This window comes from Mustelus asterias, chromosome 22 (assembly GCF_964213995.1).
Source record: "Mustelus asterias chromosome 22, sMusAst1.hap1.1, whole genome shotgun sequence".
NCBI lineage: Eukaryota > Metazoa > Chordata > Chondrichthyes > Carcharhiniformes > Triakidae > Mustelus > Mustelus asterias.
In genome coordinates, this window is record NC_135822.1 from 5,719,910 (window position 1) to 5,743,329 (window position 23,420).

At 42.4% G+C, this 23,420-nt stretch overlaps 1 protein-coding gene across 1 annotated transcript in view; it reads right to left on the bottom strand.

The window, feature by feature from the left end:
- Window positions 1–2,739: 2,739 nt before the first annotated feature.
- Window positions 2,740–23,420, bottom strand: part of ube4b (ubiquitination factor E4B, UFD2 homolog (S. cerevisiae)) — an 81,384-nt gene continuing 60,703 nt past the window's right edge. Inside the window, exons 19-29 of the mRNA XM_078238684.1 lie at window positions 23,271–23,370; window positions 20,372–20,499; window positions 18,507–18,605; window positions 16,992–17,227; window positions 14,999–15,125; window positions 14,612–14,756; window positions 13,433–13,567; window positions 10,835–11,026; window positions 8,908–9,082; window positions 5,841–5,987; window positions 2,740–4,650 (exon numbers count right to left, since the gene is read on the bottom strand). Of these exons, the coding sequence (XP_078094810.1) occupies window positions 4,580–4,650; window positions 5,841–5,987; window positions 8,908–9,082; window positions 10,835–11,026; window positions 13,433–13,567; window positions 14,612–14,756; window positions 14,999–15,125; window positions 16,992–17,227; window positions 18,507–18,605; window positions 20,372–20,499; window positions 23,271–23,370 (1,555 nt within the window). The 3' untranslated portion in view covers window positions 2,740–4,579. The remainder of the gene's footprint in view (window positions 4,651–5,840; window positions 5,988–8,907; window positions 9,083–10,834; window positions 11,027–13,432; window positions 13,568–14,611; window positions 14,757–14,998; window positions 15,126–16,991; window positions 17,228–18,506; window positions 18,606–20,371; window positions 20,500–23,270; window positions 23,371–23,420) is intronic.

A 23,420-nucleotide genomic window follows, 5' to 3' on the forward strand; every position in this document is an offset into this window, starting at 1 on the left:
TTTCTTTAATCCAAACGTTATGCGGCAAATATTCAGATACATCAACAGCTGCGTAATATCTGAATATGCTGCATGATTGAGCATCCTTTAAACAATCATGAATTATCATCTCTGCCAGGAAGGGAGTTGGGCAACAAGTATCACATCTCTTATGCAAGAACTGTTAAGTAACCATGCGTAAGAATCAGTTGTGGACATGTTTCATGAATAACTTAAGGCATCTTTTTCTGGCTTGAACTCAAATTTGATCAGGTCTGTGAAATGGAGGCAATTTTACAAAGCAAGATTAAAAACCCAAAGATTCAAATGAGCAGAACCCCAAAAATGAGGCATGTGACTTAAGCAGATTCTGGTAGCTTCGAGAGTGAAGATTCTGTCATGTGTCTCATTTTCGGGGTTCGGCATCATTGATCACAGTAAGAAGTCTCACAACACCAGTCCACTCACCCGGTGAAGAAGCAGTGCTCCGAAAGCTTGTGATATCAAATAAACCTGTTGGACTTTAACCTGGTGTTGAGAGACTTCTTACTGTGCCCCACCCCAGTCCAACGCCGGCATCTCCACATCATTGTTGATCACTGAGTGGAATCCAGCCTGGAGTAAAAGTCACTCAATTGTGTGTCACGTTTGGTGTTTAAAAAGCAAGCGGAGAACCTCCAACCCACTCAAATAGCAGAAGACAATGATACCATTTTGTTATTTGAGATGTGTACCACCATTTATTGGAATTCAAAGGTTGGGAGCAATCAGAACAGTCTGTAGGAATCACCATTCTGAGCATGTTTATCATTAAAAACAGTTCTCTGATTCTGACAGCATTTATTAGAAAAAAACAAAGAAAACAAAAATAATTTCCAGCTTTTCAAAAAAAAAAATTAGAAATTCAAGTACCTGTAGCAAGAGATAGTATAACATTACCAAAAATGCAAACTTTACTTGGACAATGTTGCTCTTCATTCCCTCCTTTATCTTGCTGCAGTGCTAGAATTTCCACTTCAACAATACTGGGGTAAGAAGGATACATCTGTATGATCACACTATCAAGGTGTCATTATAATTGTCTAAAGACTTTCAAATTACCTTACGCAACAGATTTGACAATCTTAAATTTAACAAAGTTTTCATCCTTTCTAGTCCAGGAAAGCCTCAATTGTCCTTTATGCAAGAAAGTACAGCATTAAAATAATTCAGGGTCTGAAAGGGGGGGCAGGCGGGGGGAAGACACCGAACGGTGTTGGTCTGGAGTCCGAGAGCCTCGGCATCTGGTCAAAATGCCAATACTGTGAAGTTAGACACTACGGGTGACTGTCAATTTGAATTGCTGTAGCTTTGTCTTGAGAAGGGTTCTGGATTAGATAGAGTCATCATCCATTTGCTCATCATATATATATATATATATTTTTTAAAAAAGTAACAAAAATGAACTTCAAAGGTTAGGTCAAATTATCAACAGATTGATGTGTGTGTGTGTTACATGTCTGTTTGAACTGGGAAGGGGTAGACTACGCCTCACATAATGCTCACAATTGCATTACAATCAGTGGCAGTTTTATTGACGATGTGACTGTACAAATTGCACACAGAGGCGCCTTAGGTGTTCTTTTTCTGCATAGCACCTTCCCTGTGCAGTAAAGAGAAAAAAAACCCAACAATATCCGACCATAGCAATTAACGTTGGCTCAAAAGATTAAACAGAAGGGATTCTGAGAAGGATAGAAATGAAGGAAAATGAAAACAAAATGCACAAGATTCACTTATTAAAATATTTAGTCTGAATTCTTTTATTTAATAATCTAGTCCTTATGTATATAACACTGTTGTAGAAAATTTACACACTCGAGCAATGGCATTTATTTTTAAATATTCTAGTTGTGGACACAACTCTAGCGGCTAATAAAAATTTTACCTTTTAAATTTTTGCCTGTTGGCTAACTCAGTTCTTTATGAAGTAAGACTTGTATACTGCGGGGATAGAGTCAAACTAAACCTAGGCATTCAACATTAAAAAACACAAATGGTTGGAAATACACAGGTCAGTCAGTACCTGTAAAATACAAAACAGGCTCAAGTCCCTGGAGTATTGTACACCTCAAACACTGGCTTGTCTTTTCTCTATACAGATATCCTTAGGGCTACTGTGTATTTCCACCATTTTCTGCTTTTAATTGCAGATTTCCAGTTTCTCTTTTTGTTTAAGTCTGGGTATTTGGTGGACTTTCAAACGTACAGGCTATTTAGTATACTTTTGCCCTCCCCGCTCCCCCCCCCCCCCCCCCCCCCCCCCATCTCCCCCATCAATTTTTATGGTGTATCATCAGCAGATATTAATTGTATAATGCTGAGTTGTCAATATCCAGCATTTAATGCAACAATAAAGTTATTTAATCTAGAATTCGGGCAGGGGTGCTGTAGATGTTAATACAGAAACGGGCTTTGGATCCTCGAATAGCTTGCAGAGGATTAGACAGACTGCTGAATGTTAGGAATTGGACAATGAAAACTACCTCTAATGCTTTTGAACACTTCCTCAATTATCCCTCTTGCTACCTTATTCTATGTTACTGGAGTACATTGCATAAAAAGAACACACAGCTATAGAGAGAGAGTTAAGGCTCAGTACAATTTGAAAAAAAAAAATTACGTAAAAACCAATTTTGAAACTAGGAACATTGTAAATTATGTTACTAACAATTTACGTTCGAAACACCTGATATGTGAATTTGAAGCAACGAGCTGCATGCATCCAAACCGAGATGGAGAGGAAAGATTTACTAGAATACAAGGGGTTAATTACACATAGAATTGTAGGGATAAGAGCTAGATCTTGACAATCCATGTAAAACTGGAATAAAAATTCCAAATGCCTTTGACACTTTCATACTGTGGATTCCACTTATTGCTGTTTCTGTAATGATTTTGTACAATTATATACTTTACTCCAAATAAAATACAATTTCAAGGTGGAGGCATTATGTAGCAATCTCATAATCTTAACAGTTATAGCAACAGCTTGCAATTGGTTTAACGCCAGCACGACACTGGTCACGGCATGACTGAGCAACATGTCCAAATACACAAACCTGGCAACTGGATTTGCTTTTCCTGTTACACAATTGTTGCTACACTGAAGGGTGACTAGGCCCCATTTCGTTACTGCAACGGGAATCACGCAGCAGAATTGCACAGGTCACAGCACTGCAGCCTACAAAACATCCAGATATTCCAGCCGATAGTGGATGATTTCTAATCTACGAGAAGCAGAGTGGCAGAGTCAGTTCTCCTCAAGTCGAAGTATTGTTGTGGAATCGAGAGCAATTCGTCTATCTGAAAATCACTAATTTGGGATTTTTTTCTTGCATACTTTATTTAACTTGCAAAGAAGATTTTCCATTACGCAAAATAACTTTCATTTACTTCAATTTGCTGCAATTCAGGACTGTTGAAATAACAAGCTCTGCAGCAAATTACAAAGAATGTAAATGTGCTAAAATGTACTCAAAAAATGTAGTCAACTTACAAGAATTAAAAGCTCAAATTAATGTAACAGGAGTGAATACAACAGGGCAGATAGAAAAACGCTTTGGATTTTTATTCACTTGTCAAGTACTCACTGAAGTGGCACCAACTATATAATATTTAAAACATCGGTATAAGGCTGAAGGAACTCCTGACAAACAAGAGTCGCCTCTAGTGTGCAGTAACAATAAAAAGGTCCTCTGGGAGAGGAAGACAATCCAACAGTTGCTGGAATGAAATCATTTCTTGGAGGAAATGTCGCTTTTTAAAAAAATCCTTATTGCAATCAAAATATTCCAATAATGCAGATCATACTGTGGAAAAACAACAATGGCCCTGGAACATGGTTCGGCAAAAAAATGGAGGAAATTCATAACCTCTCTTGCCAGCTATAGAGTTTGCTTGAAAGCCTATGCGTCGGTGTCAGTACCCGGGGCGGGGGTGGGAAACGGGAGAAGGATAAGCTAGAAACGAAATATAAATTAATGGTAAACAAATAGAATTCAATAGTCTCACCTTTAATCCTGTGAGCCAACTGTGTATGCCTCATAATTAAAACATCAGCTTTTAGGGAAAGGGCCTGTGCATTACTTTGGTTTTGAGGAACATTTAGTGCAGCAAACAAAACAGTCCCTTTAGCAGCGACTGGTCGCAAGATACAGTAATAACTTCAACCTAAAATACAGACCATCTTCTGTTAATACAGTCATTTAAAAAACATGGTTGCTCAGACCCTTTACGTTTTGAAATTGCTGCAAGGCCTTGAGTGCAGCGCCTTAAACTTGCACTGGTCACGTGTAGCTGTACTGAAAAGGTATTCTAAATTGTACCCAACACCTCTGAACCTTTCTCCTATTACTTGCTTTTGTTCTTTAAATTAGATCTATTTACAGAGACATTAACATTTTTCTAATCTGTTCAGTTCACCCTTTTTAATATCAGTGCAGCAAACGTAGCCTACAAAGCCTCACTGTCAAGCAGATTTGCTTTTGGGTCTTAATAATCTGGTGGTCTACGTTCAGAACTACAAACGTTTCTCATTGTATCCCTCTCATGTCACACTTCACTGCGATGAACGATTTGCATGTTGCTTCTCTTTCATCCAGGCGTGGATCTTTTCCTTCAGTTCGGGCACTGTAATAGAAATAAATTAGTACAGTCTGAGAATAGAATGGAACTGATCTAGCAAGCACCTTCCTTCATTGTCTTATAAGGCAGTCACATATCTAAATCTTAGTCTTTCAGCAGTTTTAGATTATCTTCCCCTTTATAAGGGAAAAGAGACAAAATAAATACTCCAGCAAAGTTAATCTAAAATAAATAGTACTTTGTTTTGTCCATCCTTGCAATGTGGGAAGGCCAGTATTTATTGGCCATCTTTAGCTGCCCTGGAGAAGGAGGTGGGCCATCTGCTTGAGCCATTGGAGTGCGTGTCTACAATGTTGTCCGGGTTGTGTATCCACGATTTTTATTCAGCAGTGAATGAATGACCAATGTTTTACATCAGGACGGCATGAGACTCAAAAGAGTAGAATTTCAGAGTGTTGGTGTTTCCGTTCACTGGCTGCCCTGAGTGTATCTAGGACCCCGTTTGGGAGGTACTAAAGCCTTGGCAACTTGTGCAGTGTATCTTGTAGATCAGATGCACTACAGCCATGGCACATTCGCGGTGAAGGGAGAGGATGTTTAAACGAGTGGATAGTGTGCCGGTCCAGCAGACTTATTTGCCCTAGAAAGTGTAAAGCTTCCACTGATGTTGCAGTTCCACCTACACAGTTAAAAGAAGAGTAATCCATCACACTCATGTGCCCTGTACGTAGTGGAAAAAAACTTTGTGGAGATACTGATTTTTCTTTCAGCTCTGATTTCTGCCAATTAAGGTGATAGCTAAGATCAGACAATTGGTACAGTGTAAGCTCTTGCCCCAAGAATTGCAGCAAAGTGCTGCACTTTTCCTGAAACAAACCTTAGAGGCAGTGACTTATGTTGATAGAATGTCAGTTGCCAGCCGCCCTCTGCTTGGTTGCCCAAATGGCTGATCCTCTGTGATGCTAAGCTTAAGAGTCCATTCCTGTCCTTATCGGACATCCTCAGACTCTTTTCCAATCAGGGTTATTGCTTGCTGTTTAAAAGTGGTAACTCTGGTTGATTTTGTACCCATTTGTAGTATGTAGTCAATCCTACTGGCCCATTGACATTCCTACAGATAACTGACCACAGATTAAACCTCAAACTTTCCTGGCCTGTAGCACTCAGCATTGACCCAGCTTGTCGTTGGAAGCAGCTACTAATTGGTGCAGTAGGTGTAAAGTAACATCCTTTACCTGGCTCCAGCATATTCTCTGTCAGGTGCTGGCGGTTAAATGGATCTGTTGGTGAATTCAATAGGTGTCTTAAAATAATGGAGCGGTCCATTATGGTCCCAGAGGGCAGCTTCACAGGATCATTCATCAGAGTGTCCATCAGTGGATCTGCAACAATGAGACTTTATAGTTCAACAAACTCTAATAGCTATTACAATGCTGTAATCAAAATTATATTATATACTTGGAACCCCACTGGTGGCATTTCTATTTGGGAGAATCTCGGTGTGCTATGGAATCCATGGTATTGGCAGCAGCAGGAAAAAAAAACGATGGGGAAGATTCACAAGGCAGATTTGGAGACCACCAGGTAGGTTGAGCTCGTAACCTATCCACGGACAGCGTGATTGCAACATCTGTCACAAGCAACATTAATACTTGAAGAGGCTGAGAAAATCACCTAGTGCTTGTTCACTTGGCAGGACTACAGCCACTGGCATTGTTCAAAGACCAGGCTAACAGCACCAGTAAAGCAGGCTTAAACTGAGCCATTTTTATACCATCACAGTTTGTTTAGATTGGTTTGGGACTGGATATCTAAAAATCAGTTCCCAGGATTTACAGCATTAAATCCAATTTCCTTATCTTGGCAGCAGTGTTGCAGTCTCAAATGTAGATTTTCCCTAGTTTTTCATTGGTTTTCTGGCTTCCATATATTTTAGTTCCACCTACTTAACCAAGTGCTGATGACATTAGAATACTGGCATGAAGGAATTACTTAGTAATTCAATCCCTACCATAGTTCGCAATGGACAAGTTGCTCCAGGGATAAGATGACCATTTCTTCAGTGCCAAAAATCATCTTTAAGCCTATACTCGGCATACAAGTAAATAGAAATCATAGAAACCCTACAGTACAGAAAGAGGCCATTCGGCCCATCGAGTCTGCACTGACCACAATCCCACCCAGGCCCTACCCCCATATTTACCCGCTAATCCCTCTAATCTACGCATCCCAGGACACTAAGGGGCAATTTTAGCATGGCCAATCAACCTAACCCGCACATCTTTGGACTGTGGGAGGAAACCCACGCAGACACGAGGAGAATGTGCAAACTCCACACAGACAGTGACCCAAGCCGGGAATCGAACCCGGGACCCTGGAGCTGTGAAGCAGCAGTGCTAACCACTGTGCTACCATGCCACCCTCTTCTGCTAAGAAATGCTATGCTCACGTTAGGAGTTGCCCTCAGTCTTACACCTCAGAAATGCACGTTTAGCTCACCTTATAAGCCAGCACATGGGATCAAGCAGGTGATAAGGGCTGTGTTGCCAAGTAGACGCGCACAAGTTTTAAGACATGTCCACAAGAAGGCAAATGAAGAACAGAGATGGGTTTGGCAAAAATAGAAGTGCAAAGCTGGTTTCAAGCTAGAAATCAGAACGTGCTAACTCGTCAAATCACTTGTGCTGCAGCAAGGGAACTTGGTGCTAGTGAAAAACTGGTACAAGGAATAGGAACCTGCCCAAGGTGAGGCACGAGAGCAGGGACCAGCCATTGGCCTAACCTTGAGCAGCATGCACCGGAATGGGTCCTCGAAAACCGTCAGAATGGTTGCATCATCACCAGGAATGCAACGCGTACATACACAGTTAATCCAAGATTTCAGAGCTAGCTGGGGTGGCCGTTTTATGGGACAAAAATGCCACAAGACCAAGATTTCTCAAAGCCTACCAATAGACCTCAGTTCCAAAATTACTTGGCGTCAGGTTAAGACGATGAATTTGCCTATTTCTAAAGTGTTTCGATTGTCATTAAGGGATCTTGCAGAATTAATTCACTCAATAAACATGGCACACTGATTTAATTTGAATTACCAGTGTTATGTTTTTCTCATTTCAAAGTGGCAGCCACCGACAGTTCATACTTGGAGCACAAGTCAATTCGTGTTTTTGGAAAGATTTTGAGGCTTCAAAAGTCAAATTATATGCCACAATCTACTGTAGTTAAAAGGAAGGTTTGAATTAATAAAGATTAAAGGGTGAATTACTATTGGTACTCATAGTCATCAACCCAGGAATCTTTCAACATTAACTGCTCATGTCAATACCATTCACACTCACTCGGTAATTAAAGTGCCACTTACAGCACAGGAAGCCATTCGGCTCATCAAGCCCATGCTCGCTCTCTGTAGAATAAACCAGTCAGTCCCACAGCCCACTCATTCCCTATAGCCCTTTAAGTGCCATCTAATTTCCTTTTGAAATCATTGATCACTCCCACACCCATCACCGTCTTGGGCAGCAAGTTTCAGGGCATTACCAGCCCTGCATGGAAACTTTCTTCCTCTCGTTCCCTTTGCATCTCTTGCCCAAATCAGTAATCAAGTGCTTCAGAACTCCTGTATTCATTTTAAAAAAAACAGAATAAAGGGGTCTGATTGTAAAAAGATTAATATCCAGCCAGTGTTCCTTCAGTTTAAAGTCCAATCAGACAACGCACCAGATTACTCCACTGGAATGTCGGGTGTAGTTTCTCTGCTCAGCTCCTGGTATATAACTGCATACAAGTTTCTCATGATGTGGACTGAAACGCCTAACCCTACCAACTGAGCTGCACTAACAACTCTTTGAAACTATGAAGAATAGCTCCCAAAGGAGACTATGGTAGTGAAGTTGTAAACAAACCAAAAAAAACCCATCATTTTAGAACATTGCAACGTGCCATAATTAGCATGGATGTGCCATTTAATTAGATTTGTAAATATTGGATCAGACACTAAAAGTATATGAATTAATTTGTAACAAGTGTTGCTCACGACTATGTATTGTGTTCAGTTATTGATGCTTTAAAGAAATCTCTCCATATTAGAGTAACTTTTCTAATATCTGCTAGCTTAAAGGACAAGATGTTTCAAATAAATATATTGCGTCAGCTTGAATAAATGCTTAAACCCTTTCCCAGTTTGCACTATACCAGATTTGGCACACGTACTGGCAAGAATTCCACAGCACAAGGTTCTGGAGTTAGTCGTTCTGAGTATTTTCCATTCTGATCCAGCATTAGAATTTTTCCAAACTCACTCACCTCGGAATTCATCTGGTGCGTCTCCGTAGTCAATTTCGGCACGGGCATTCTTTGTGACAATTTCTTCCACCTTTTCTGCCAGGAGTCTAAATTTTTCAATAGCTATTGTCGATTTAATTCCTGCCTTTCTCATTTTTGAAATGACTTCATCAAACAATTCTTTACTGTATGATCGCTGTTCCAAAAGAAAAACTATTAGGATATCGAAGATAAAAAAGGGCATGACTTGAGTTGATTATCTGGTAATTTATTACACAAAATATGTACACACTAGCAGGTGAAAATATGGATTTAGTTATGATCATATCCAAATACGAGTGATTTTATTACAAGGCAAAGTGATGGTTAATGGGAGGTTAGAATGGAAGTTTAAACTCGTTAATTTGAACACAGCATATTGTCAGGATGAACATAGGCCAGGTTTTAAAAAAGCAAGCACTCCCCAGGCTGCTTCAACATACTTTCTGGTGAATACCTTAGCTTTGGCAGAGCACAAAAGGATTTGGTTCCAAGTCACTCTCGAGTAAGCAGATCATGATGGATACAGCAATGGGGTGGATTAGGGCTGAAGGTGTGCAAGAAAGGGCAGGGAGGGTTTGAAAGAACTCATTCTATGCTCAAAATGCAAAATATAATTCTAGTGGTTTTGGCGGCGAGTTTGCCTCCTGTATAGCCCTCGATTTGCAAGACCCCAAAAATCTTCCTAACCCAGCCTTAAATATATTCACAAACAGAGCATCCACAACCCTTTTGGGGTAGATAATTTCAAATTCATAGCCCTTTGAACGAAGAAGCTTCGCCCCATCATAATCCTAAAAAATTGTCCCTTTTATCTCGAGTCCGTGCCCTCTGTGTTTCAGATTCCTCACCCTGGGGAAACAACCTCTTAGTGCCCACCCTGTCAAGCCCCTTCAGAATCTTGTACACTCGAATTAGGCTTTTAAATACAAATCTCTTTGCTACCATGATCAGCTAACGTCCAGAGAATTATAGACCCAATTTACATAGACCCTCATCATAGGACAACTCTCTCATCCCAGAGTATAATCTAGTGAACCACAGCTTCCAATGCAATCATTCCTTAAATATGGGGGTCCAAACAACACAGTATTCCAGGTGTGATCTCATCAAAACCCTATCCAAATGTAAAATTATTCTTGTACTCCAATCCCCTTGCAATGACATACTATTTTGCCTTCCTAATTGCTTGCTGCACCTACCTGCTAGTATTGAGTTTCTTGTCTAAGCACACCCAAGACTTTGAACGTCAACCTTGACACCTTTCATGTATTTTTCAAAAATACACTGCTTTCCTATTCTTATGACCAAGGTGACTAAACTCCACAATCCGCAAACCAGTTCTTGCCACAGAAATTATCAATCGTCTTTGGAAAGTTCCCATGGAATCGGATTCTACCACCTTTTCAGGTAGTGCACTCCAGATCCAAGCAGACCCTCTCTGTGACCCAGAAGGTGTGTGCTGGAAGACAGCAGGTTCTCTCTCCCTCTCTGAGGGGCTTTTTAAAATCAGTCACTGACCTGCCTGGTTTACCTGAAGTTGGAGCTGCAGATTCCCTCCCAGCTTGGGCCGAGACTCATTATTCACAGTGACACAAATACTTTCAAGAAGGTGTCACATTTAGAGATTCTCCCAGGTAACAGAGATAAATATTGTACCCACAATGTTAGCAACTTCAGTACGAGAAATAGCTACAGAATTCTACACACTGAAAGCTGCAGGTAGGACGTGAAACCATGTGCATTCATTCAATTATCCTTTAAAATTGCACTTTCATGCGACACACAATGCACTCGAAGGGAGAGTTACATGGTGAAAACACAAAATCAGTTACACAGTTTCATTTGGAGGCTTGCAGTCAGCGCGTGTTAGAAGCTACTCAATGGATGTAAAAAGTAAAGCACAAACCTGGTCATCAGCAATGGCTTTTGCAAACCGGGGACAGTCTAAATGCAGGTAAATATCAGTCAGCTGATCCAGGAGTTTCTTTGGTTCGAAACCATATTTCTCTGGGTTCTCTACCTTTAGGTCACGGCACTTGGGTCCACACAGTTGCTGTAGGTTGAAGTTTAACATGGCAGCTAAGCGGGGGCCAAGTTCCTGCAACAAACAAGGGAGAGATTAAATAGCACGTTACTGAAATGTTGCTTCTTAAAGCTTCATCAATAGGCTCCAATTAAAGTCTTGCGGAGATTTTCTGAATATATTCCAGTCAAGAGCAAGAGAAACAGCAGACATGAGAGAAAGAACTCACTGCTGAGAAAGACACGACAACAATTCTCTAAAGTACATTATAATCACCATGCACAGCAAATCAAATCTTGGTGAAGATTGCTGCTTCTTCTCACTCTTAAATACAAATCTCTTTGCTACCATGATTAGCTACTCTAATCTTTATAACTTTATCCTTCCAAAAGCAGATGGAGTAAACTGCTTTACAATGTTTAGTCAACCAGGAAAGCAGTTACTGTGGATGGAATTTTCCATTCTGGACAGGGGCAAGAACTGGGAATGTTTCCTGCTGCAGACAGGTCAGTGGGGATTGGTGCCAAATCACACGATACTGGCCTAATTAATGATGCAGTCAGGGGTTTTCCAATGTATTACATGGCAGGGCACGGCACGCACCATGCCATCGTATTCAGGTTCCATTATTAAAAGGCACCCGGACATAAATTTCTTCCATCCCCACCGATGGAGGAGACAGCCTGTTGATCCATCTAACCAACTCATCTTGGGATACCAAGGTCAATATAGCATGGCCAATCAACCTAATCTGCACATCTTTGGAGTGTGGGAGGAAACCAGAGCCCCTGGAGGAAACCCACGCAGACACGAGGAGAACGTGCAGACTCCACACAGACAGTGACCCGAGGCTGGAACTGAACCCGGGTCCCTGGCGCTGTGAGGCAGCAGTCCTCCAACTCATGCAGGTCAATGTGCACGTTTCCCATCTGCCCAAGGAGCGCCAGTCCCCATCCCCACCACATGCCCACCCCGAGAAACCGCTTTTACTTCTGTATCCCATCCAATAACCCTCAGCGCTCCTTCAATTGTCTTCTTTATTCCTTTCCTCCTCTCAAATCTCCCCCCCCCCCCACAAACAGACCTTCATGCACCCACCCACCTGCAGCCAGATGATCCATCTTCTGGAAGTTTCTGTGGTGAGAAGGTACCCCCACCCACTGCAACATGTGGGGAGCTATTCTCCCATCCCATTGCACTAAAAAATCAGCACAACAGGCCAGGAGATTCAAACAGTGCCTGATTCGCACAATCCACGCTGGGCGTCCAGGCCTGAGCATGTCTGCCAGTGCCGGATATCTGTCACCATCAGTTCCGTGCCGGAAGTCGGTGTGGAGCTACATAATGAATGCAGCCACTAATTTGCATATCTCACGCCATTAGCAGGCCAGCGACTGAATTCTCCAGGCTACCCCCCCTCCCACCAGGGGTGTTTCATTCCAGCAGGGTTTACAGTAGCTCTCCACCTCCGGGGAGCTGGCGGCCCAAACCCACTGGAGTGAAGGGGGAACAATTGAGGCCCCCCCAGAGGGTCGGATGCCCCCTAGGCATTGGCACCTTGGCAGAACCAGACTGGCCTCCTGGCACTGCCCAAGGGGCAAAGTGCCAATGCCCAGGGGGCAGCTTGGCACTGCCTCCCAGCAGCCGCCCTGCTGCCACTCTTCAGTTGGGATCGATGGGGGAGGGAGGGGGGAGGAGTGCTGATGCGCAGGACCGGCGTTGCGTGGCTGGCCAGCAAACGAGGGAGGCCGGATCTCCATGCTGACAGATTGGCGCATGCGCAGTGGCGCACTCAGCACTATGCTGTCGGCTTCTCCAGCAGGGGATAGGCCCCACCCACTGATTTTTCACGTGATTCGCGCTAGGGCGCTCTGCAGTGCACAGAGTGTGGGAGATTCTTTTTTTTAGAACTTCCGCTGAAAAAAAAAATGCAGCGTGATTTACTCCAGTATTTAAACGCAAATTCGACACTCAAGTTTTTGGGAGAATCGTCCCCGTGGTGTTCCGGGGGTAGGGAGGGCACAAATCTGGTTCGGCCCCTCATCTGCATCACCCTAGGCTCCAGCGGGAATGTCAGTCTGCGATGACAGGAGCAAGCGGATGCTCCCGCCATCATTTCACACTGGCAGGAAATTGAATTTTCATCTCCCGCTGCCTTGTCTTCCCTCCGCCCCTGACTGTACCATTAAAGCCCACTGCTCTTGGAACTGGAAAATCCCACCCTACGGAACCATGAGTAATTCCAAGCCAATTGTTCTATTTCACTCCACAGCCTCTCCCACATTAGGGTGACCGGGTTTGGCATCTAGTAACACGCGCACACTAAAACAGAGCTTCACACACTGGCCAATCATTTGCCTCAAGCAAAATAAATCTTCACTACCATACACAGTGAGATACAATAAGTATATTGAACTACTATGTTTATGGACAATCAATGATAAGGTCAAGGGGAAAAGAATTAGTCAATCATTTACTCACAGGTCTAAGGAAAGGTTTTTGCACTTGTTTGGTGAGGTAATGGAACATGTCCACTGTTTCCGCACCGAGAGCTAGGTATGAGCGGGAGACACGCTCGTCCTGGGTCAGCTGCGATTGCCGACTCTGCTGTTGATCCTTTTAAAATAAAAGACAACAATGTCTGAGAGATCTGCTGAACGTGGGCTGCAAAATTGTTTTATATCAAGCACAGAATCTGTATTTCAAAAGTCTCAAGTTGAAGGGGGAAGACAAGAATGGGCCGTTATTAGCTCCTGGGGAAATAAGCCATGCAAATGGTGGGGAGACACAATCTTACTGCCCAAATATTTAGCCTATTATAGAATCATAGAATCCTACAGTGCAGAAGGAAGCCATTCGGCCCATCGAGTCTGCACCGACTACAATCCCATCCAGACCCTATCCCCATAACCCCATGCATTTACCCTAGCTAGTTCCCCTGACACTAAGGGGCAATTTAGCATGGCCAATCCAACGAACCCGCACATCTTTGGACAGGAGGAAACCGGAGCACCTGGAAGAAACCCATGCAGACACGGGGAGAACAGTCACTCAAGCCGAGAATTGAATGTGGGTCCCTGGCGCTGTGAGGCAGCAGTGCTAACCACTGTGCCGCTCTGCATAGATGCCTCGTGCCAAGGCATAGCAATCTTACAGGATCAAAGATCTTGCATTACGTTGATCTTTCTCTACACCCTAGCTATGACTGTAATACTACATTCTGCACTCTCTCCTTTCCTTCTCTATGAATGGTATTGTTTTGTCTGTATAGCACACTTTTCACTGTATGTTAATACATGTGACAATAATAAATCAAATTAAATCCAATTTAGCTCCCAAAGGCATTTCAGAGTTAATAAATATTTAGAACCATATGTCTTATACACGCATGCTGGGACATTTTATCACCCAAGTATTTTTGGTTCTCTCCAAGTATCCAAAGAGAAAAAAAATGAATGGTTTTTTTTTAGAAATGGGTGACAAATTTCAATAGGCAACCAGATGTTTGAATGTAAAATGAAGAACAATATTCCCTCATTCCAAAATACTACTTTCGAGCAACCCAGAATTAAATACGGCTTTTATTTCATTTTTGTCTGGCCAGTCTCGATCTAATAACATTTATTCTATAAAAAGGCAAACCAAAAGGTACACACTTACCCTGGGCAATGAGTCCCAGCGTTCTTTGTTCTTCATTTCTTCTTGTACCTCATGGATGCGTTTGAGAGAATCCAGACTTTCATCCAACAGGTACGTGGTGTCATTTATTAACATATTGATGTAACGGACAAATTGCTTTCCCGAACTACGAAAATAAAACACACTCAGTGTAACTGTAGGATAAAGCAGACCGCCAGAGTTGCAAGCTGCCAAAGTAAATCCAATCTAACAAACAGGTTTTGTGAATGCAACCACAAATAATTGGCCATATGCTGTGACAGCTGGTGGTCACCATGAACCCATGGTTCTCATCTCTTCGCCCCCTCACTCTCCCACCTACCAACAAAACCAGGTTTTTTTTCTGTTAATTAAATTGCATCGACTTACTTAAACTCTTCCATAAAGGTGCCTTGATGAGCCACGTTCTGCCAAAGGCTTTTAAAGATTGTGCTGATGTGGTAACGGATGGTGAATTTATCGTAGAATTCACTGGTTGCTCCAGTATGTTCAACATCTGGGAAACAAATTAATAGCGCATTTTTGTTGCTGCTTCGAAAATGCTGAAACCCAGCATCAGACTTAATATCTTAAACAAAGATGTTGTCTGTCCCATTCATGTTATCAGAGCCCTAATGACCACCAATCGCTCCACTTTACTCAGGTTATGTTAAAACGGCATTAGCAGTTGTCCGAACTTCAAAGAAAATAATCAAGAATATTGGCTAAAATGTTGTGCTACTTTCCTGAGGGCAGCACTGAGATGGTACAACTGGCTTCCATTGGCTTCTCTACCCAGGGGAAATGCTGACATGTGGCTATTGTGTGGGGATAGATGTCCCTTTCAGCCAAAGAGACCCACAACACAGCACCAGAATTCACAAAAGGTGGTCATTTGGTTGAGGTACTAGCAGTTAGTCAACACCTGAGGAACTAGATCACAGTACAAGCCCATGTCTTCAGGAAAGGAATTGAGGGAGATATTAAAAAATCAAATTAACTTCCACAGTGGTTAGCACTGCCGCCTCACAGCGGCAGAGACCCGGGTTCAATTCCAGCCTTGGGCTGTGTGGAGTTTGCACGTTTTCCCCGTGTCTGTGTGGGTTTCCTGGTGGGTGCTCCCGTTTTCTCCCACAGTCCAAAGATGTGCAGCTTAGGTGAATTGGCCATGGGAAATGTTGGGGGGTACAGGGATTGGGCAGGAGGGGGGGCCTGGGTGAGATACTCTCTGTTGGAGTTGGTGCAGGCATGATGGGCCAAATGGCCCCTTCTGCACAGTAGGGATTCTATAATTCTAACTCCTTCACGATGGATCAGTCCTTGTGCTATCGAGTTGGGAGTTCTCCATTAATTTTCCAGTACACAGTTATTAAACCTTTGGCCTTGGCATCCAATTCCTCTTCACAAAGAAGCCTCAGGTCCTGCAATCTATTTTAGTAATTTGGGGGGAAAAAACCAATCTTCTGCTTGAAGTGAAATGCTGACCAACATGTTTATCTCCTGACCCAAGACTAATGAATCATAGAAATCATAGAAACCCTACAGTACAGAAAGAGGCCATTCGGCCCATCGAGTCTGCACCGACCACAATCCCACCCAGGCCCTACCCCCATATCCCTACATATTTTACCCACTAATCCCTCTAACCTACGCATCTCAGGACACTAAGGGGCAATTTTAGCATGGCCGGTCAACCTAACCCGCACATCTTTGGACTGTGGGAGGAAACCGGAGCACCCGGAGGAAACCCACGCAGACACGAGGAGAATGTGCAAACTCCACACAGACAGTGACCCGAGCCGGGATTCGAACCCAGGTCCCTGGAGCTGTGAAGCAGCAGTGCTAACCACTGTGCTACCGTGCCGCCCTAATGGTTCTACTTCCCCAATAAACAAAGCAATGAGCATTTACAGAACCACGAGGCTAAATATTTTTAAAAAGTATCTTAGAGCAGTCTCCCATGTAACTCGCAAGAGCCTTTTTCTTAGCTAATTTATCCAGATAAATGAGGCACGGCATGGTGGCACAGTGGTTAGCACTGCTGCCTCTCAGCACCAGGGACCTGGGTTCGATTCCCGGCTTGGGTCACTGTCTGTGTGGAGTTTGCACGTTCTCCCCGTGTCTGCGTGGGTTTCCTCTGGGTGCTCCAGATTCCTCCCACAGTCTGAAAGACATGCTGGTTAGGGCGTATTGATTCGAACAGACACCGGAGTGTGACAACTAGGGGAATTTCACAGTAGCTTCATTGCAGTGTTAATGTAAGCCTTACTTGTGACTAATAAATAAACTTTACAGGTCTATCCAAAGTAACCCCTTTGTACATCTACAAAATGATAAGATTGCCATCTTGATAAGTCAAGTTAAATGGGGGAAAGCAGCATACCTGTGTAAAATTTCATTAACGCAGGCACCAGTTGTTTAGTAGCCAGTGGGTGATTCTCCATTATTTCATAGAATTTCTGTGTTCGAGGCTGAACTGCTGGATTCGTCACAAACATGACTTCCACCAGCTTGGCAATCAAGTAAGGATTTCGGATATAGTTCTGACTACAGATAAATACAACAAGGAAGGTGACAACTTCCTGAGTACAAGGCTCATATAAAACCTGAGGGGAATATCTGCAGAAGAACAAATTGTAATTAATTAAAAGGAAAAGCTATCACTTGTATAAGCTGACTCTTATAAAATGAGACAAAATAGCTGTAATTTAATAGTATTCTACAAGAGGTTCAACTTTAAACGTGCTCTTAGTACATGCCAAGCGTTAAATTTTAAACAAAAAAAACTTCACCCTGCAGCACGAAGCAAGTATCCAAAGTGCAGAGAGTGGGACATGGATGTCACTGTTGTTCAGACACTCGTTTATTCACATACACAGTACACCAATAAAGCAGTTAAAGCACAGTGGTTCAATGGGCAAACGTCAGTGCTATGTTGTATAGCAGTTAACCATACAAGTAAAGATAGTTCCAGAAAGATCTTGCTGCCAGGGTGGCAGCAAGCACGACAAATTGCCCTGGGTTGTGAGTGGACTTGTAACCTGAAAGAATGTTGGCAGGTGGGTGCTCCGAATCTTGATTACTATCTAGTGTTACAATACACTGTCAGCACAACAAGTTACATTAAGACTTTATGATAAATTGATCACACTTGTGTCAGTGCTGGTTATCACAGCAAATATATATATATTTGCAAACTGTTTTCTGTACCATATACAGTGCAATCATCTAATTATGATAACGGTTATATGAAGCAGTATTTGGGGATGAATGCTCTTTCCTCACTAGCTTTGGGGTTTTAAAAAAAAGGGCAGCATGGACAAGTTGGGCCGAAGGCACTGTTTCCATGCTGTAAACCTCTATGGCTCATCACAGACTACTCTCAATGGATTATTCTGTAACAACATTTACTACCCATAGCTGAAATCAAGCAGCAATGTTCATGGGTAGGTGGGGGAAGCATGATTGAAATGCTTAGCTGCTAAAAATTGAACGGTGCATGAGCTGCGTTGTCCCTTTAAGATCACTGCTCTCGGACATCCTGTTGGCAAGTCGGGTTGATAGATAAGCCCCAGAGTCAATTAACAGACAATTCCACCTTGTGGTGAGGGAGCAGCCCGGACTATCAAGATCCGAAAAAACAGCAGGAAATAAGTGGCTTTCCTACCATCTTGTGACAACGATGTTTACTCGACCCAAGATTTTGACTTGTACAGTGACAACCATATGAACTCCAATTAAGTTCAGAAGCCAAATTCTCCTACAGCGATCGCGATTCTACTTTAAGTTGACAAATCTTGTTGGAAAGAGAACTTGTTTTGATGAATGCACTGGTGACTCAGTCTCCCCTACGTACTGACCCCATATTACATTCTCTGTCGAAATTATATTTACTTACTGTACAATAAACAGCAAAAATTCAGCAATATCTTCTAAATAGAATTCAGGGAGTGCTGCAAACACTTTGGGGATCTCTGGGTGAAGGGGCAGTGCCATGCTGCAAAGAGGAAAAGAAAAAGCATTCAGTACATCTGGTTATCAACACAGATTTGATTTATTGGAATAAGAGTTTCTGGAGTTTTCATGATTATTAAAAAGACTCAAGCAACGTTGGTCCGTTTGTTGAATTCATCGCTGATAATGGTGCAATTTTAGAGTATGTGAAACAGAGAGTTAGAACATGGCCTACCTAGATTTAAATTCAAAGAATGAAAGCCACTACCCCTAGTTCTAACCGGAAATAAAGCTGGCCGTCTCAATCAATTCTTTAATGGCCATGAATCTACTAGAACTCAATACAAATTTGACAATAAACAGCAAGGGAAAAAGAATAGCTGGGTGGCTAGTGTAGCAAAGCTCACTGTGATCTCCTGGACTCATTGTGATCTCCTGGACTCATTGTGATCTCCTGGACTCATTTCGATCGCCTCAGGGGGTCGGAGAGGAATTTCCCAGATTTTTTTTCCCCATATTGGCCCTGGGGCTTTTCACTCTGGGTTTTCGCCTCTCCCTGGAGATCACATGGTCTGGAATGGGGGGGTGGGGGTAAGTTAATAGGTTGTAATGAACAAAGCATCGTAGCTGTGAGGGACAGCTCGGTGGATAGGATATTGGTATGTAGATAGGCTGGAAAATTGGGCGGGGATCCTGGATTCAGGATTCAATCCTGGACCGGGGAGCGGCGCGGGCTTGGAGGGCCGAAGGGCCTGTTCCTGTGCTGTATTGTTCATTGTTCTTTGTTCAAACAGTTAACAAATTCCCACATCAATCTACTTAGAACTAAGAGTCTTGTGTTGCTACTTTGTGTAAACTGCTCTCCATATTTAGAGTTACTAGCGTATATATAATTTTAAACCATCTTGGAAGAAACCTTTAAATAACTGAACTAAGTAGTCTGCTGACACAACGGTTAGTGCACTTTAAAAGCAATTTGCTGGTTTGACAGGCTTTGCAATGCCTTAAAGTAAAGAGATACATATAAACGCACATTTCCTGCTACTACATAGAAAGACATAGAAACCCTACAGTGCAGAAGGAGGCCATTCAGCCCATCGAGTCTGCACCAACAACAATCCCACCCAGGCCCTACCCCCACATATTTTACCCGCTAACCTACGCATCTCAGGACTCTAAGGGGAAATTTTTAATCTGGCCAATCAACCTAATCCGCACATCTTTGGACTGTGGGAGGAAACCGGAGCACCCGGAGGAAACCCACGCAGACACGAGGAGAATGTGCAAACTCCACACAGACAGTGACCCGAGCCGGGAATCGAACCCGGGACCCTGGAGCTGTGAAGCAGCAGTGCTAACCGCTGTGCTACCGTGCCGCCCTTACACTTGCAACTAAAACGAGTAACTTCAGTCCGAGCGGGAAAGAAAATTCAGCGAGTCCTCCTGCTGAAGATCGCAATTCAGAAACCCCTATTTCTTTGTGTATTAGGCTGACTCAAAAGGTCCTTCACTTGTTTTCATCATTTAAACCCGTAAATGGGCACACTTGTATTCCAGCACAAGTCTACACCTTCGAAAAGTGATGGGAGAAAACTGGAAAAACGTTGGGAATAATATTGGAATCAGGAATGGATTATTGGTTTCTTCTTCTATTTGAAAACAACAAGCCTGTACGCAAGTTTTTGGGAAGAGGGTACACAGGAACAAATTACTGTATCTTTCGTGAATCGAAACCAAGGGAATCACTCAAGACAGAAAAATGATTGCAATTACTGTGAGGATCTTGTGCACAAAGAGCAGAACACTTACTCTGGGTAGCGTGGATCAACCAGACGAAAGATCAATTGAATTAATGTGCCGTAAAACTGGAGGCACCTCCTTAACAGATTCTCATCCAATAAGCCAGCATCAGCACATGCCTTGCTCCGCACCAATTTCTGAATGCAAAATACAAAGCACATCCATACAGTGAACAAATACAAAATCCTCAAATTAGATGTCTTTTACCAGAAAACAGACAATGTTTTTAAACACTGGAGTCAGCACATACCTTCTACACTATAGCTGCAGCTACATAACCTATTGCTACCAAATTGTTATTTGCATGGGACTGATAGTTAATTATTATGGTCTAGTAATTCACTGGGTGGAACAGTGTGGAAGAGCCACATAATCCTGACGGCCCAAAGAATGGAAACCAACATCTCTTAACAGAAGTCGTGCAATAAGAGTCAAAAGAATCTGGGTTTTGAATCTGGGTGTGCATTTAACCTTCTGGTACTGAACGCAGTTCACATTTCAGCAAAATACCAAGGCTATGATGTAAGACAGGACATGTTAACTTTGGCACAAGACCTGAAAATGAAGTCCCACATTCCTCCTCAGCTGGGGTATAAAGGATTCCAAAACACTGTTTGAAAAAGAGCTGGGGGATTCTCCTAGTGTGTTGGCAAACATTTGTCTGTCCATTAACATTAGCTTAAAGTCACAGGTTATCTGGTCATTTATCACATTGGGGCACAGCAAGATCCCACAAACAAAAGGCATTTCCCTTACATTATAACAGTGATTATACTTCAAATGTACCGATTTTACTGTGCAGCATTTTGGGAACCCTGAGATTGCAGAAGATCCTATATAAACTGCAAGTCTTTCCTTATTTGGAGATAATCAGTAACTGAAGATTTCAAGTTTATGAATACAGACCAATGATGGTTCAAAAATTCCTTTTACACCAAAAATTAATTAATCCAATGTTTTAAATGTTTTAAATTTATTCATTTTTACAGGACGTGGGCATCGCTGGCTGGGTCAGCATTTATTGCCCATCCCTAACTGCCCTCCATTTCAGAGGGCATTAGTGAGTCAACCACATTGCTGGGGGGTCTGAAGTCGCATGTAGGCCAGACCAGGTAAAGGCAGAAGATTTCCTTCCCTAAGGGACATTAGTGAACCAGATGAATTTTTACGACATAGTTTCATGGTCAAGATTTTTATTGAATTCAAATTTCACCATCTGCCATGGTGGGATTCGAACCGAGGTCCCCAGTGCATTATCCTGGGTCTCTGGAATACTAGTCCAGTGATAAATCCACTGCGTCACTGTCTCCCCAACAACACGAACAGTAAAATGGGAATCTACTATTAAACCACTGAACTGTCAAATAATTTGAACCATGTAACTTTGAATTTAAACGGGCATATTTTATTTTTGGAAGCAAAATGCAGAATCCCAGTATGTATTGGTTTCAGGTTTGACGCACGTTGCATTTATATGGTCGAAATGCTGTCCTCATTACTGCACTATGGACAGAGATGCTTACATAATCTTTATATGCAGATATCTATCAAAGAGTTTTCAAATCAATTTTAATGGCCCCCAACCCCAAGTTTGTTTCTAACATCAGACTGTAGGAGAAAATTATAATAAAAAGTTAGAGCCCAAGGAAACGGCATAAATGTATATTGCCTCTTGCTGAACTGCATTGCTATTCAGCATTCCGTAGCTCAACACCACTTACGCTCAAAGACAACCAATAATTACTTTCACAAGGCACCACTTAAGGATTTCTTCACTGGAAGTTCCAGAAATTAAAATAGGTTTTACGGTCATTAAAACGGTCAAAGCTATTTTAGCTTCCAAAATACAGTAGCTATGAATGGACTGAGCACCACAAAACGACAACTATCAACATGAAATGCTTCAACTATCAGACCATTGAATTTAACACCAAATGCCATCAATGGTACATTCTGTCAATAGCAAATTACGTGCAGTGTATCCTTTTTTTCAAAGCTGTAGTCAGTATTAATACCCTTCAAAGTGCCTCTCGACAGTGCGGGTGCAATGGACATGCACCTCACGAGCTGATTTTTGGAAAATAAATTAAAGTAGTTCAGGATTGGCGTTGGTTCATGGTTTCAAATTCTAGAAGATCAGTTTTTAATTAATTCATCACCAAAAAACTCCAGAAATGCATCACTGGAAGTTTGTAAAACTGTTTTTTTAAAAAAAGGTCTCTATCATAGAATCCCTACAGTGCAGAAGAGGCCATTCAGTCCATTGAGTCTGTACCAACTCTCTGACAGAGTATCTCACCCAGGCCCTCTCCCCTGTCCCATCCCCATAACCCCAAACATTTCCCATGCCTAACCCATCTAACCTACACATCTTGTGACACTAAGGGGCAATTTAGCATGACCAATCCACCTAATCTGTGCATCTTTGGAGTGTGGGAGGAAACTGGAGAAAACCCACGCAGACGTAGGGAAAACGTGCAAACTCCACACAGCCAACGCCGGAATCGAACTTGGCTCCCTGGAGCGTAAGGCAGAATTGCTAACCACTGTCACCATGCCTCTAGTTATAATCCTTGGCTTGTTGTCTGCTGATGCTTTGTGCTGAGCAGTTTCTGTCAGTGGGAGTTTGCCATTATCTTCTACTGTCAGGGCAGGGTGAGGAGGGATATCCCAAGTCTACTGCAGCTGGATCGGGCATCAAACATGCGCTGGTGGTGTTATTCAAAACCACCTAGTAGCCACGTAGACAACTAAGATAATCGGCCCCCATAGCGATGAGAATGGACAAAGGGTAGATGGATGGTATATCTCGGTCATCTCCTTCGGTGGAATCTAAAGAGGCTAAATAACACCACCATTTATGATAACTTTGAATCATTACCTGAAATAATATTTTTTTTATACACACCTTTAATTGAGTTTTGCATCGTTTTAACATCTCCCTGTGTCTGTTTGCCAATGGGGAATCCTTCCACTGACTTTCACTATTTTTCAGTTCCTCAACAGTCCTACAAAGTAGCAAAAAAAATATACAACTTAGAATCATACAGTGCATAAA